At 42.2% G+C, this 16,438-nt stretch overlaps 1 protein-coding gene across 50 annotated transcripts in view; it reads left to right on the top strand.

Moving 5' to 3' along the window:
• EPB41L3 (erythrocyte membrane protein band 4.1 like 3) overlaps positions 1–16,438 on the top strand; it is a 191,296-nt gene that overhangs the window by 81,072 nt on the left and 93,786 nt on the right. For all 50 annotated transcript variants that reach the window (XM_084964216.1, XM_084964219.1, XM_084964220.1 and 47 more), the window contains exons 2-3: positions 9,951–10,147; positions 16,154–16,351. In XM_084964216.1, the coding sequence (XP_084820342.1) occupies positions 9,951–10,147; positions 16,154–16,351 (395 nt within the window). The remainder of the gene's footprint in view (positions 1–9,950; positions 10,148–16,153; positions 16,352–16,438) is intronic.

Here is a 16,438-nt window from a genome sequence, read left to right on the forward strand (position 1 = left end):
CAATATTATGTAAGTTACAGGTGTGTAATACAGTGATTCATCATTTTTAAAGGTGATATTCCATTTATAGTTATAAAATACTGGTTATATGCCCCATGTTATCCAATATAGCCTTGTAGCTTATTTTGTACCGAATAGTTTGTACCTCTTAATCCTCTGCCCGTTTGTGCCCGTACCTGCTTCCCACTGGTAACCATGAGTCTGTTTCCTATATCTGTGAGTCTGCTTTTTGTTTTATTCACTGGTTGTATTTTTTAATTGTAGTTGATTTAGGAATGTCATAACAAATGAAGACATGGGGCAACCAGCCTTTCTAACTTAACTAATACATTTCCAGCCAGAAGCAGAGACGTGGTTAGTGTGCAGCCATGCCATGGCTGGAGGTCCATTTTCCTCTGAAACAACAAAACAAAGTCTTGGACCCTTCCCCCGTGTCTGGATTTCAGGAATCCGAGTTTGGGAACTCCTTTCTGTGCTTTTAGCAAAATGGTCATGATGCGCACATACGAGAACAGAACGTGCTTGGGTTCTTCTGCCACTCTCTCCCTGGACTGAACTTACGAGGGGCTTTGTTCCCTCAGGAACCCTGCCTTACCTCTTAGCGTGGGCACTGAACTCTGCCGAAGACCTTTATTGACACAAGTGCCCTTCCTCCACAAGGGGAGCAGCTGCTTCCTTGGTTTTATTGAAACCTATTTAGGGGGCTCATGGAAGCAACCAAATCCTCTGGCATTTCAAAGGTATATGGAATTTTGTATTCTGGTGCTTGGCATCCATTGGATTTGGAAATATGGATACATGTTGATAGGTGGGCCCTTTATATAATCACCACATCTATCTTATTTCCTAAACTCTTTGTTAATTTTTCTGCTCACACGTAGAACTCAAAAAGCTTACTGAAAATTTAGGTTTCTCAGGTGTGTTAAGGAAACTAAGAGTGTTTCCCTCAGCTTTGCAGATTATCTGGGTAAAGTGTGGCTTCAGTAAATTAAACTTTAGGAGTTCCCATGTAGCTTAGTGGGTTAAGGACGGGACGATGTTGTCTCTGTAAGGATGCAGGTTCAATCCTGGCCTCATTCAGTGGGTCGGGGATCCAGCGTGGTGTAGCTTCCAGATGCGGCTCAGATCTGGTGTTGCTGTGGCTGTGGTGTAGGCCAGTGACTGCAGCTCTGATTCGACCCCTAACCTGGAAACTTCCATATGTCACAGTTGTGGCCCTAAAAGAAAGAAAACTAATAGACTTAAACAGTTGAAGAAGCCCCCAGCTGGCAGTGCAGTGGTGGGGGCTGCTTTGTCACGGATGCTGGTGAGGGCTCTTCTCGGAGCTGTAATCCCCTGGGGTGCTCAGGAAGCTGAATTAGTGTCTGCCTCCCCTGTCTTAAAAGACATGGTGTTCTTAGATTTCGTGCCATGAATACAACAGTGTCTCCAGGTCTCTGGAATCCTAGGATTTCAAATACTTCGAACAGAAAGGGATGCCAGATTCTATTGTGGTCACAGAGCGCACAGCGGCGGCAGCGTTGAGGCTGGTTCCTGCACCTCTGCCCCCTCAGGCTCCTGCCCCATCCTGTGCCTCTCCTGGGCTTTTATTTACCTTCAGTTTCCCTTTTGTCTTCCTGAAGTAGCCTCTGATTTTTCATCAACCTCTAAAGCTGAAGGTTGGTAATTATTGTCTAACACAGGATGATTTGCCGGGAGCCCTGGCTCCGCAGGCTTGTTGAAGGCCTCTCCTCTGGGCTTTTTTCTTGCTCCCTGGCTGCTGTGTAGGTTTGCTCCTCAAGGTAACCTGTCAGCTTTGCATGTTCCTTGAAGCCGGGGGCCGTGGCCTTATTTTTGGGAGAGGGGAGGGATCTTGTTTTGTTTTAAAAATTCTAAACACTGAATTATAGCTGCCAGAGGGCTGTTATGGAATCTCTGTTTCCAGACTGATGGATCTTGGTTACCCCTTGCAGGTTTACCTGGTCACCTTGAAAATAATTTTGAATCATTGCGTTGTCATCAAAATTCCAGCTTTCTGCTTCTATGAACTTAGGCAGCTTCATAGGAGTTGGGATATTGGCTTATAAGATTTGAACTTAGTATGGCCCAAAAGCTTATTTAAAAAAAAAAAAAAAAAAAAAAAAGGTCAGATTTGTTTCTGCCACTGGTCGCAAACATTTAGAGTTTCAACTCCTTATTCTCATGCTTTCTAAGATACTTTATAATAATCAGTCCTGAACTTGACTCTTTTATGCTTTGAGGCAGGGGCTTGTCCACCGCTCTTCCACCAGGGCCTCCCTGGTCTGTTGCTTTGGTCTAAATCTGAACTGATATCAGTCACCCTGGTGACGGCCAGAATGGTCTCTGTGTAAGGAGTTGCAGTCTCTTTAGGGAAGAGCAGCTAGCCTTGCAGGGCCTGGCTTCTGCCTGGCAGGTCTCATCACCTCTCGTCACTCCCCGCACACCCCTGGTGTTCCAGCCACTGCTGACCATGTGCCCTCACCAGGAATGTGCCCTGAGTCTCCACGCTCTTCTCCTTTTGTAATTGGTCACCTCTGTCTAGAACTTTCTCCAGTCTCCTTTGAATACAGCTGGAGGTGACATCGACAGGTGTACAGTGGATTAAGTTAGGAGTGAGGAGAGAGGAAGGTCCTGATCCCTAGCCTGAGCAGCTGGCAGATGGAGCCCACCTCCTAGAAGGGGAAAGATGGGAATGGAGCAGTTTCTGGGACTCAGAGGCCGGGGGTGGGGTCGCTGGTTTGGATGGAGAAGCCAGGTGGGAAGTGGAGTTGCATGTGCGGCTCTGAAGCTCAGAGGTGACAATGAGGAACCTGAGCTGTGGCTGTGTCATTGTGTTGGAAACCAAGTGGAGGAGCTCTGATGCGGAAGAACTGCAGTTTAGAAACAGTGCGTGAGAAAACGGGTGCCAAGGGACAAATGGGAACGAGGCCAGAGGTAGGGGGAAAATCGGGAGTGTCTCAGAAACATGGAAGGCAAAGATGAGAAGGGATGTCACATGGATTTATGGGCTCCCTGGGAGGTCCGTGGGTAACCTCAGTAAGATTTGCTAGAGTAACGGGTGCGCTCAAGGGTGAGTGAGAGGGAGGACATGGTGACACGGAGAGGATGGGATGTAAGGGATGGTAGAGGTGGGGCCGCCCTGGGGGTAGCAAGGGTGATGGGGTGGTTAGAAGGGTAGGATGCAGGGCCAGCTGAGAGCAGGGGTGTGTGTGTGTGTGTGTGTGTGTGTGTGTAATGGACGGTACTGGGGCTTTTTCTCTTTTTTTTAATGCAAATAGGAAGAATTCAGTAGAAGGGTCAGGGGATATTACTGTCTTTTTTATTTGCTCAAAGTTGATGGTTTTAGTGGACCAGTGGCTAGTATTCAGTAGTCACAAATACTTACGCTAAGTGTATATATAGGTCTACTAGACCCTATTCTGTAAATTTATATTTGAATATAAAAGGAAAAATGGTGCTTTTTTTTTAATTGCCTGTTAGTCCTACAACTCTGTAGGCAGGTAAATGGTGTGAAGGGTTTTTCTTTATGAAGGGCTTTGTTATTCCATAGGAATCCTGTTTTACACATAAAGAACAGAGATTTATTATGTTAAGCCTTCTCCTGCCCTAAACTCTTCAGTTTGTGTCTTTTAATCAAGTATCACTGAGCTTTCTTCTCTGCAGAAGAGTTTGGTAGGTAGGTAGGTAGGTGAGTTTGAATGCAGAAGCTACCTGAGCTGATCGGTCACAAGATTTTAGAGATGCTGCTTCTTAAAGTGGAAAAGAGAAGGATAAACTGACTGTTTCCCTTCTATGGAGTTCAAAATTAGAGCTGAAAAGGAACAAAGCCTGAAATGCATGACAGTGGCCATTTTTATAGGTGAAATGAATTGGGAATTGAGACCGATTTCTCTGCACCTGTGTGCTGCCTCCTTTGAAGCTGATTGCCATTTCTTTAGCAGTCACCTAATAAATACATCCCTGAGGGAGGCATAATGAAATACAATTGCAGTTACTTGAAAAGGTAAAGACGACTCTTGCCATCATCCCAGCACATGTAATGAGTGTCCTTTACCCCAGCATTTTTAAGATTTGGAGTCTCTGGGATTCCAAATCTTTTTAAGCTTATTAAGCAAAACACAGCAAGGTAAATTTAGTATAAGGAAAGGGCACAGTTTAAGTCAAAGCTAAGCCTAAGCATCTGTTTGGAATTGCAAAGTATTTGGCAATTACAGTTAGTCCACAGTGCATCTATCAGAAGAGAAGGGCGCATTGGGAAACAGTAATGTTTAGTGAGTTGGAATGGAAAACGTGCCGTTTGAAGGGGCAAAGTTCATCCAAGAAGGCAGGGATCGAGAATAAGAAAAAGAAGAGCCAAAGCAATGTAAATATCCTGAAAATCTAATTTTCAAAAATGTTTTGGTATTTGGGTAGAAGATTGGAAGTGTATACTGTAGTATTACGAAAAGAGAGTTAACGTAAGAAGGACCATGTTTAGATTCTTATGATTTTATGTTTACCATTTAAAAATCAGTTTATTGCTTGCTTATGTTGGCACGTGAGCAGGAAGAAGACTGGTAAAGTTTTCAAATCAAATTTACTGATTGAGGCCCTTGGTACTCTTTACTCATAGGTATAATGTAAACTTAGGCCCTTTCAGATATTTGTAATTAAATATTGATTCCAGTGAGATTCCAGAATTAAAAAGCTTTACCTTTTTAAGGTTTATTACTTTACTATCTCTGAACAGCAATGGAGATTTTATTTTATTAAAATTAATTCAAAAAACAGTGATTTTTATTCATTGTATGATGCATAAAGTGCCAGGAAAAATGATAAACCTAGAAAATATTTGACAAGGGCATAGAATTTTCTTTGAGGTTTGAGGTTCTGTGATTTATGTGTTATATGAAAGGTAAGGCATTATATGGTGCATTCATAAGGTAGAAAATAATGGTAGGTTATTTCACCATTTGAACAATTAATAGGTGGTTACCAGACTCTGTCCATTTTGCATTTTTATTCAGCTTTTGTAGAGCTGGTTCTCTGCCTTAGGGACAAATCTTGGTATTAAAGACAGAAGCCAGGTACTGAATGGTTTCATGACTAGAATAACAACGGAACTCTAAATTGGGATATGCATTTACTAATTTTGCCCATCTCTTTCATGGATAGTGAATCTGGGGGCTAATGTCACGTTTAGAAAGAATCCTGTACTAATACTGCTTGATAGGAGATGTATATACCACAACTACATTTAGGTTAAAAGTCCTTAGGTTTAAAAAGTGGTAAGGAAGTTGGGAGAAGATGGTGAAAGAAGTGGCAGGCTTGTGGGCTTAAACTGAAAGAAGATACCACTTCCTGCTTTTCACTGTCCCGTCCCCATGGCCCTCTCACTTAGTCTGTCACCAGTTTCTTGTCTGAACCCTTTGTTTTTTGGAAGAGGAAGTAGGAAACTAAAAAAAATTAAGGTAGCCATCCACAATTAGATATGGTAAGTTATCTGCTACTGGTTATTTTCGTGTATTATATCTACAAAGATTATACATGATTTGAAAGTGAAACATTTATATTTTGAGATATGTTTCTGGTTTTTGGCTTCCGTAACAGTTTTGACATTGAATTACTAAGTTATAGCTATTATTTGCTGAAACACACATAATAACAGAGAATCCTAAATATGATACTCATAGAAGATATTGAAGGTATCCCAATTTTTTTTCAGTAATATGGTTTATGTACAAGAACTTCCCTGTCTAGGAAAAATTAAGCGTCTTTTTAAAATATGCTTTTTCTAGTATTCATTTGTGTTTTACTTTGTAAATTCATGATCTAATGGCTTTTTGGTTAGTCTCGTATAGAGATTCTTTAAACCACCTAAATAAACACTTTTTTTTTTTTTTTTTTTGTCTTTTCCCCATTTCTTGGGCCGCTCCTGCGGCATATGGAGGTTCCCAGGCTAGGGGTCTAATCAGAGCTGTAGCTACCAGCCTACGCCAGAGCCACAGCAATGCAAGATCCGAGCAGCGTCTGCAACCTACACCACAGCTCACGGCAACGCCGGACCGTCAACCCACTGAGCAAGGTCAGGGATCAAACCTGCAACCTCATGGTTCCTAGTCGGATTCGTTAAACACTGCGCCATGATGGGAACTCCAATAAACACTTTTTTTGTGTGTTTTTGGAAAACCTGTACAGCTACTGATAAAAGCATTAAACTGAACAGAACAATAGCGTCTTACCTTGAGAGGAGATTTTGGTTTTATAGTTGTAACTGAGTTCCATTTTTATAAAACATGGAAATATCTACTCTTTATCCACCCACTTAAGAGAGATCTTTCAGTGGTTAAAGAGTGTAAGAAAGAGTCACTACACTTTGAAATGCATGGTTATATAATAAATGAAGTTAATTTTATTTAGCCATCGATCACATTATTATTGAAATACCAACGATGTTTTAGGTTCTGTGTTGGTACTGAGTATATTTGGGTATAAACAAACATGATCACCACCCTTGAGTGTGTGGGAAGGAGGTTGGCGGATAATTGAATAATAACAAAATTTGATGAATTGTAGGGAATAAACAATAAGGCACAATTAGAATAACTATGCGAAAAGGGAGAGCCTCTCTCAGCCAACACTTGATGAATGGGGAATCAGCCACGTGACGAGCAGAGGAAAAAATGTTCTCTGTAAACAGAGCAGTGTGTCTAAAAAAAACTTTGAGGCAGGGAAAAAAAACCCTTGATGTGGTTTAGACACCGGAAGGAGACCAGGTGGCTGGATCACAGTGGGATGGACGGCTAGGTCATGCCCCCAAGTGGTGCCCATAGGGTGCTGAGGCCTCATCTTGTCCTTAAAGGCCATGGGAATTGAGAGTTCAGATTTTACTTCAAGCACATTGGGAAGCTATTAAGGAGTTTCCCACAGTGAGTGAGGTGACTGGATGTATGTTTTATGAAGCTCAGACGGAATAGATGTGGCTGAAAATAGAAGCAGTAAAAAGGAAGTGGTTGAAGGAGTTCAGGAAAGAAATGACAGCATGCATAGTGGCTGGGGACCAATTCGACATACATTTTGGAAAGATATTTTTAGCATAAGTATTTTATATATATTTGCAAAATTATTTTGAAAAACTTTCTGTAGTATTTTAATAAGGAAAGCAAGGGAAAGGAAAATGTCGGGGATGACCTCTGAAATTCTGGCTGGAAGGAATGGTATTGCCCCCTATTGAGGCAGGAAAGATGCGGGAGGGGAGAGAAAAATCCACAGGTACCTGTTCACTATCAGTGAGCAGTAGCAGGTGGGCAGCTGGATACTAGTTTTAAAGCTGAGAACAGAGGTTTGGACTGGAGATTTGAACATATGCGCTGTTGACTCATAAGAAGTGTTTAGAGTGCTGGAAAAAAAAAAAATAGAAGAGGGCCTAGAACTGAGTTTTCTGGGACATTCCTACATTTAGGGGCTTAGATAAGGAGTAATGTGTAAAAGTGAATGAGAAAGGAATAGCCAGAGAGAGAGGACAAAAGCAGGAGGGTGTGGTGCTCTGAATCCCAAGAGAGGGAAGGAAGCCTGTGACAAGGGAAGTCTCATCACCTGAGCTGGGGCTGCTGAGGGGTCAGATGGGGCCAGAACAGACCAGAGTGCATAGTCCACTGCCCTGGCCACATGAGCCATCCCCGTGGAGTCAGGCTGGAGAGGTTGCAGAGGAAGAGGAAGTGAGGAAAGTGTTGACAATAAGAGTCAACAAAAGTTTTGAGAAGTCTTAAGTAGAAAGCAGAGAAATACGGTAGTTGACAGAGGATGTGAGATCAAGGGAAGGCTCCTTTGTTTTAGTGAGATGGGAACCACGTGAGCATGACTGTTGGGGTGGAATTTTAATCTATAGGATGTGCATTAGGTTAGGTGTTAGGTGTAGGCTGATACACTGAGACTCCAAACCAGACAGGTCAGCTCGGGGCTTCCGTGACTGGGTCTGTGGTGACTACATCAGTGAATATTTTCCAGCCAATGGGAATGAGAAATCTAGGGCAAGTGGCTTTCACCTCTTGAAGAAGATCTAAACATTGAATGCATGTTCTCCATTGTCTCATTGGTCCAGACTTAATCACGAGGCCACAATTCATAGTGGTCGCAAGCTGGGTGGAGGAGTACTGGCTGAAACTGAAAGTTTAATTACTAAAAGGAAGATGGAAAAAATGAATTCTGGAAAGAGTCTATTTCAGCCACAGACTACAAGCGCCTTAAAAGTGGGGTGGGAGTTACGACATATTCATCTCTGCTTCTCATCCACAAGCAGTGCTTGACTTATATTTAGTACCCAGTGAGGGTTGGGAGCATTGAATTGCTTATTAAAATTAATTCCCCCCCAAGGTAGAATTCAGCTATAGGCTCTGAATTACACAATGCCACCACCTCTCCCTCCCCATCCACTTTTTTTTCTGTAGACTTGACTCTTTCCAGTACAAGTGTAAAAAAGAGAATATCATATTTACCTTCAAGATTGGCATGAAAATCTAAAATGTAAGAGAGAAACGAAAATGTACTAGTTTTATGTGGGTCCCAATCTGGCTTTGTGTTTGGACGTGGTGTTTACACATGCATTCGGTAACTGAGGACATGCCAGATTGATGGGTCTTTTATTCAACAGAATGTGTAAGCTGGTGATTGTACAAAGTAAACCTTATAGGAAGCTCGGATACCGCACTTGGTTTATAAGATAGATTAGGACTTGTAATGTTTCCCTCTTCAAATTATTCAACATTTCGTGTCTCTTGAAGATGGAAACAAAATGGTAGTTTTACTATGAATTTTTATTTTGAATAATTATTTCATACAGGTTCACAGCATTTGTTCAAAGTATTACACTAGTACTTGTGATATTTTTAAAATTTGAATTAGGAATGGAAATGATGTGACTGTCTGACATATTTGGTTTTGAGATACTTAGCACCTATCTAAGCCAAGAAATTACTGTAAATGACGTGGCAACCACGGGTATAGCTGCTGTCTTGCTACTTAGAGCAAGAAACAGCTTCAAATATAGTGGCATGTCTATTAGCAGTGGGAAAAAGTAACGGGAGGAAATAAGTTCTTTAGATGTGACCATGTTCAGTTGTCTCATTTGACAGATGTGGAAACTGAGGCACTAAATACTTAAGTGTCTTGACAAGTAAACTAAGGATGGCAGGGATATTTTCGAACGTCTGTAAGAGATATTTTGCATCAAGAGCCCTTGTTTGCGTTTCCGATAAGATATGAGACAGACAGACTTGTCTTTCCACACTTAGGGAGATAGGAGGGAGCCAGGAAGAAGCCTTTGAGAGTAAGCTGGTGGGGGCAGAGGATCTACCTGGCCTCCCTCTGGCTGTGGCCAGGGTTGGTCCATTGTGGACAGGTCCCGCATCACTGAAGAGGCTTCTCTGTTGTGCCGTGGTTGCTCATTCAGAAGGAGACAGCAGCTTGTGGGAAGTCACAGGAAAGGCATTTGTTTCTGGAAGAATGGCTGGATTCAGGGGTTTGGGAGGGCAGGGGAGGGCCCCTGGATAGAGAGAGTAGGAAGGAGAATGAGAAAGTTTCTGCTTCTATTTATTGTTAGGTCGTCCTTCCCAGAAATTAGAAAATATCTTTAGCAGCAAATTCACTTTTCTGAAATTGAATGTATCTAAGTAATTATTATGACAGCAGTGTCATTTCCCCATCACCTGTGGCAGAAATCTAACAGGGGTAGAACCCATGATGATTCCAGATCAACTTTTACTTCCCGTTAAATGTTGGTTTTTGAACCGTCCCTGGGCACCATCCTCATGGCGAGTTTGACAAGGCCGTTAGGCACCTGCAGTGGGGTTGCATTTTGTTCCCAGCGTTTCTCCATCTTCCCTGTGCTGGTTCTCCTCACCTTTTCACTGTCTTCTCCTACTTTCCTTCCCTGGGAGAGGTAACGATGGGACCTCTGCTCTCTCTGTTTGCAGAACAATCGACCATGACGACCGAATCAGGATCAGACTCGGAATCCAAGCCGGAGCAGGAGGCTGAGCCCCAGGAGGCGGCGGGGCCGCAGGGGCACGCGGGGGGTCAGCCGGGCCCCGAGCCGGGCGCCGAGGAGCAGCCCCAAGCGCCGGAGCAGTTCGAGGAGGCGGCAGCACACAGCACGCCGGTGAGGAAGGAGGTGAGACCGGACCCCCCTGCCCAACCTGCCAACATCCCCAGAAAACCCTTTGCAGCATGTTTGCTGAGCCTTTCCAGGCTCTGCTCTGACTGTGGTGTCTTAGCACTAGAGCGAACCACCACAGGCCATCTTTTGGCCCCTTCCGGCCCTAGCAGATGGAAACTTTGGCTATTTTAAGGCAATCAGTGAATGGCATTCCACCGCCTTGCTTGGTAACGCCTTCCTTTGATCAAAGCACTTAAACTCACGCTGGAATCTGGATTGCACTTCGGTGGTTTTATCTGGGTTTACAGGGAGGCTAGACACCACACTGGTGGCTCTCATCATGATTGTTTTTTCAAGTCTAGAGGTTCCAGCTCTTGAGATTTTTCTCAGGGGCCCCTCTGACCCTAACTGTTGCCAGCTACTTGTAGTGGGTGCTCAAAACCTGTCTCTGCCACTCCCACGTACCGGTACATTTTCAGTGCTATTACCTAAATGTGTTTAAGTTGTCTCGTACATTGTGGTTATTCCTTTTAAAAGTTTTCATACAAAATATAAAGCATGATTTATACCCAGGCCTTGAATGAATCCATGTTTAAATTTCTTTGGCTGGAAACCTGAGGCCTGGAGTCGACAAGTTTTAGAGGACTGACTCATATGGGTTAAGGAAATCTGGGAGTCCCTGCAAATGATTGACCTTTTCTAGGTTGGAAGTATTTGTATCACAGTAGATTTTTCTAGATGTTAAAAGACGAGATAGGAAGTCAGCTTATCTTTGGAAAACACAACACATTGTTGTAACATTAAAGTGTATGTATACAGCCTCATGATCTTCTTTTCCCAGAGTATAAGTTCTGCTTTTAAACTGTATAAAGGGTGGCATTCATTTTCATGCTCTATAAATAGATGCTCTGTCTAATCTCAGATCTTTGGTGATGGAGGAGCTGGGGGTTATCCTTCAGCTTGTCAAACAGAATCTAAGGAGCTGTTGTTGTCATCATGGTTTTCCTTTATCTTTCTTTTCTGTGGCTATATGATGGTAATGGTTTATTTTTAAATCTTTCAAAATCTAGAAATTTGAAATCACGAGACTGGATTTTTCTCTATTCTTTCTTCTTAACCCTGAAATGACATAAACATAAACCTGGGGGATAATTGTAGAGAAGGAAGAGTTTCTGTACCCGGATGTGATTAAACAGATGTATTAGACCCAGCCTATAAAATGGACATGAGGTTCTGTAGTCCCGGCTGTTCGGAAGTGAAGAGGAGCGACACTAAGCCACTGGAGGGAAAGGTGACTAGATGCAGAGTCACGAGACTTGAGTTTTGCCTCTTTCCTGATTATTTATTTCTGGAGTCTCAGAACTCTATCATGTCCTCTGGGCCTCAGCTTTTTCATTAAAAAAAAAAAAAAACAAAGAGATGAGAAAAGATAATTTTCTGAAGATTCTCCCACCCTCCAATTCTTGGAATCACCCTCAGAGTCCCGTGATGTTGGTGATTCAGTGAGGTTCCCTTCGGCATTAGTGACAGTTAAAGCGTGGGCCTTGGCTGGGTTTGGATTCCAGTTTATTGGTTTGGTGACCTTGAGAAAATTTCTTAAGATTGTGCCTTTCTCCTCATGTGCAAATAAGGGCTCTTTTCCCCAGAGCTTTTATGAGGATTAAATGAAATAGAAGATTTGCTAAAATGGCTGATAGCCATATTTTTAAATTGTCGTGCATGGTGTGACTGCAATTGACATTATGCTGGAGGTATTTGGTTTGCTCTTCTTGAATTGTTAAAGTTGTTTTAAAAGTTATATAAACGTCTCAGTGATGGATTCCTGTTTCAAGGGTTCTAGAAAAGAGGCCTCCCTTTGAACAGTGGTGGTTTAAGATGCTTCTGGTGTTGACATACAAGCAACCAGTAAGCTTAGTCTCATGCAGACTTTTATTTTAGTAGGGGAGAAACAAAATTTCATATTCCCTAAATGCATAAAGTTGATTCCAGGTAAAAATGTAGCTTCTGTTGACTTTGCCTCTGATGGGATGAAAATGCAAGTTAAAAGGGCAAAAGTTGTATATAAATTATAAAACTCTTACAAATATATGTTATAGTTATCCAGCTTAACCAAACTTCTTAAACTACCTTATGAAGTTTAAGGCCAAAATTAATGAGTTTATCTCTGTATTAATTCTTTGATATGGAAAGACTAAGAGTCAAAAAAGTTGCCCCCAAGTTGCCAGAGTAGGGGTTCTTTCATTTACTCATTTTAGCTGAGGTTTGCCTTATTAACTGTTTTGGCCTTTGAAGTTGGTTATTCAGTTTGTTCTTGGTTTCTTCTCTCAGCAAATTGGTGTCTTTTATTTATTTAATTTAAAAAAAAAATTTTTATTGTTATTTCCCAATACAGTTTTTTTTCCTACTGTATAGTATGGTGACCCAGTTATACATCCATGTATACATTCTTTTTTCTCACGTTATCATGCTCCATCATAAATGACAAGACATAGTTCCCAGTGCTACACAGCAGGATCTCATTGCATATCCATTCCAAGGGCGATAGTTTGCATCTGTTAACTCCAAGCTCCCAATCCATCCTACTCCCTCCCCCTCCCCCTTAGCAACCACAAGTCTGTTCTCCAAGTCCATGATTTTCTTTTCTGTGGAAAGGTTCATTTGTGTCGTATGTTAGATTCCAGATACAAGTGATATCATGCAGTATTTGTCTTTCTTCTTTCTGACTTACTTCAGTCAGTATGAGAGTCTCTAGTTCCATCCATGTTGCTGCAGTTTGTTCTTTTTTATGGCCAAGTAGTATTCCATTGTGAATATATACCACATCTTCTTAATCCAGTCATCTACAGATGGACATTTGGGTTGTTTCCATGTCTTGTCTATTGTGAATAGTGCTACAGTGAACATGCGGGTGCATGTGTCTTTTTCAAGGACGGTTCTGTCTGGATATATGCCCAAGAGTGGGATTGCTGGGTTATATGGAAGTTCTACGTATAGATTTCTAAGATATCTCCATGCTGGTCTCTGTAGTGGTTGTACCAGCTTACATTCCCACCAGCAGAGCAGGAGGGTTCCCTTTTCTCCACACCGCCTCCAGCATTTGTTATTTGTGGACTTATTAATGATGGCCATTCTGACTGGTGTGAGGTGGTATCTCATGGTAGTTTTGATATGCATTTCTCTAATAATCAGGAATGTTGAGCATTTTTTCATGTGCTTGTTGGCCATCTGTATATTTTCCTTGGAGAACAGTCTATTCAGGTCTTTTGCCATTTTTCCACTGAGTTTTGCCTTTTTTGCTGTTGAGTGGTATATTTTAGAGATTAACCCCTTGTCAGTTGCATCAATTGAAAGTATTTTCTCCCATTCTGTAAGTTGTCTTTTTGTTTTCTTTTGGGTTTCCTTTGCTGTGCAAAAGCTTGTCAGTTTGATTAGGTCCTGTTGGTTTATTTTTGCTCTTATTTCTGTTCCCTTGGGAGACTGACCTGAGAAAACATTTGAAAGGTTGATGTCAGAGAATGTTTTGCCTGTGTTCTCTTCCAGGGGTTTGATGGTGTCTTGTCTTATATTTAAGTCTTTAAGCCATTTTGAGTTTATTTTCGTGTGTGGTGTGAGGGTATGTTCTAGTTTCATTGAAAGTTGGTGTCTTTTTATTCTGAAGACTTCTCAAGACATCACCTTGAGAAGGGCAAGGTAGTGGAGGAAAGGACTTTATTAGTCATCTTGTGGATGGAGAACAAGACAGAAAATGCCATTGTAAAAAGCAGAAGTCTTTTCCTAAAATCCAAAATAAATACAGCTGACCCTGGAACAACACAGGTTTGAACTGCAAGGGTCCACTTAGCAGCAGGTTTTTTTCAATAGTAAATATTACAGTACTGCATGCTCTGGGGTCGATTGAATCCTCAGATGTGGAGCCACAGGTATGGAGGGCTGACTATAAGTCAGACTCAGATTTCCACTGCTTGGAGGGCCAGTGCCCCAACCACCGCCCCCCTCCCCCATTGTTTAAGTCAATAGCACAGCAAAAATAGCTTTGCAGTTAGTGTTGTAAAATTAAAGAGGCTGTTGGAGTTCCCATTGTAGTGCAGTGGAAACGAATCCGACTAGGAACCATGAGGTTGCGGGTTCAATCCCTGGCCTCACTCAGTGGGTTAAGGATCCGGCGTTGCCATGAGCTGTGGTGTAGGTCACAGACGCAGCTCGGACCTGGCATTGCTGTGGCTCTGGTGTAGGCTGTCGGCTACAGCTCCGATTAGACCCCTAGCCTGGGAACCTCCATATGCTGCAGCTGTGGCCTTATAAAGACAAAAGATAAAAAAAAATTAAAGAGACTATTAAAAAAGAAAATTTGAAGCTGTCAATATGGTCTTATGCTCCAGCTCACGTACCTTAGCCACCAGGTTGGTAGTATATTCACGAGAGAGGATATTTCATACTTATTCAAGAGGCCCAAACTGCATCTTGGATCATATCTTCCTTTGGACTTCCAGAGTGTATTTGCAGACCAGTGGAAGTGGGTCGAATGTGCATTGGTGGTCCTTGAGTAGAAAGAAGAGGAACAGAAAAAGAGTCATTGAAGAGCAGTGCCGAGGGAGATTTCCAAGGACTCAAGAGAGAGTTTTATTGTCCCCTAGGCCATCCTCTGCAGTTCTGAATCTAGCTTGGACTGCACTGTTGTGATTTGAAAGCAGATTAAAGCTTTTGGACAGATTTGATCTCTTCTTAGACTGGCTCATTACAGTGAAGGGGGGGAAGCAGACTTAAGGGATTACTTTGTAATGAATTTCAGTGCTGCTGGCTTCATTGAATTGATTGAGAGCTAAATCAAATATTTTAACAATTGTAAAATTACTAAGAAGGTTAATACTTGAAGCTCTCTAGACCTTACAGTTTATAAGATACCTGGTATGTTTGTAGGGCAGTTCTGGGTCATGGAATATGGGAGGATTCAGTGAATGAGAAAAGCAGAATACATTAGATTAAATCTTAAATGTTTTTTTTAATTTTTAATTTTTTTTGGCCACGCTTGTGGCATAGAGAAATTCCTGGGCCAGGGATCGAACCTGAGCCACAGCACTGACAATGCCGGATCCTTAACTCTCTGCACCACGAGAGAATTCTGATTTATTTATTTTCAAGACTTATACTTCCCAGTGCCTTTTTTCCCTCCAGTTGAAGTATAGTTAATTTATAATGTGTTAGGTATACACATATATATACATATTCTTTTTTCAGATTCTTTTCCATTATAGTTATTATAAGATCTCGAATATAATTCCCTATGCTATCCAGTAGGTCTTTGTTGTTTATTTTACATGTAGAAGTTTGTATCTGTTAATCTCCAATTTTTAATCTACCCTTCCCTCCGTTCCCCCCTCTGCTAACCACCAGTCTGCTCTCTGACTTTGAGAGCCAGTGCCTTTTTGAAAAGTTGGAAACCTATTGTATCCTCTTGCTCATGGAATCTTGATGGCCTTTGCTAATAATTCAGTGCTTCTAATGTAAGTCCTTGAGTCTCAATGAAGTTAGGTCCTATGGGAACCTTTAAGCAGGAGAAGTTGGAGTTCCTGTTGTGGCTCAGTGGTTAACAAATCTGACTAGGAACCACGAGGTTTCGGGTTCGATCCCTGGCCTTGCTCAGTGGGTTAAGGATCCAGCGTTGCCATGAGCTGTGGTATAGGTCACAGATGTGGCTTGGATCCCCACATTGCTGTGGCTGTGGTGTAGGCTGACGGCTACAGCTCTGATTAGACCCCTAGTCTGGGTCCATATGCCGCGTCCATGTGCTGTGGGTGCGGCCCTAGGGGAAAAAAAAAAAAAAGACGTTACTTAGGTGTAACTGTTAGCATTCTAGGTATTTGTCTGTGTGTATCCATTCCTAAAAGCCTAATTCAGGCGTCTCTCATCCTTTACGAAATGGGGAAGCCTGTTTCTAGTGCGATCTCTTAGGGCCTGACCTGAGTGATGCAATATGTCCTTCCTGTCTTGCCGTGAAGACTGTGCATTGTTTGCTTTTCACAGGTCACTGACAAGGAACGGGAGTTTGCTGCCGCCGCTGCCAAACAGCTTGAGTATCAGCAATTCGAAGACGATAAACTTTCTCAGAAATCATCTAGCAGTAAACTATCTCGCTCTCCATTAAAGATTGTCAAAAAGCCTAAAAGCATGCAGTGCAAAGTGATACTTCTGGATGGATCGGAATACACCTGTGACGTAGAGGCAAGTGTATATTCGAAAACTTTTCTGTCTCAGATACCGAGAGCTAGGGCATACTGGTATAAAGCCTGCAAGATGCTGCTTTGCTTT

Source organism: Sus scrofa, chromosome 6 (genome assembly GCF_054392235.1).
Source record: "Sus scrofa isolate SSC_HxYL_T2T_F1_AM1 chromosome 6, Sscrofa_HxYL_maternal_Yorkshire_Landrace_v2.0, whole genome shotgun sequence".
NCBI lineage: Eukaryota > Metazoa > Chordata > Mammalia > Artiodactyla > Suidae > Sus > Sus scrofa.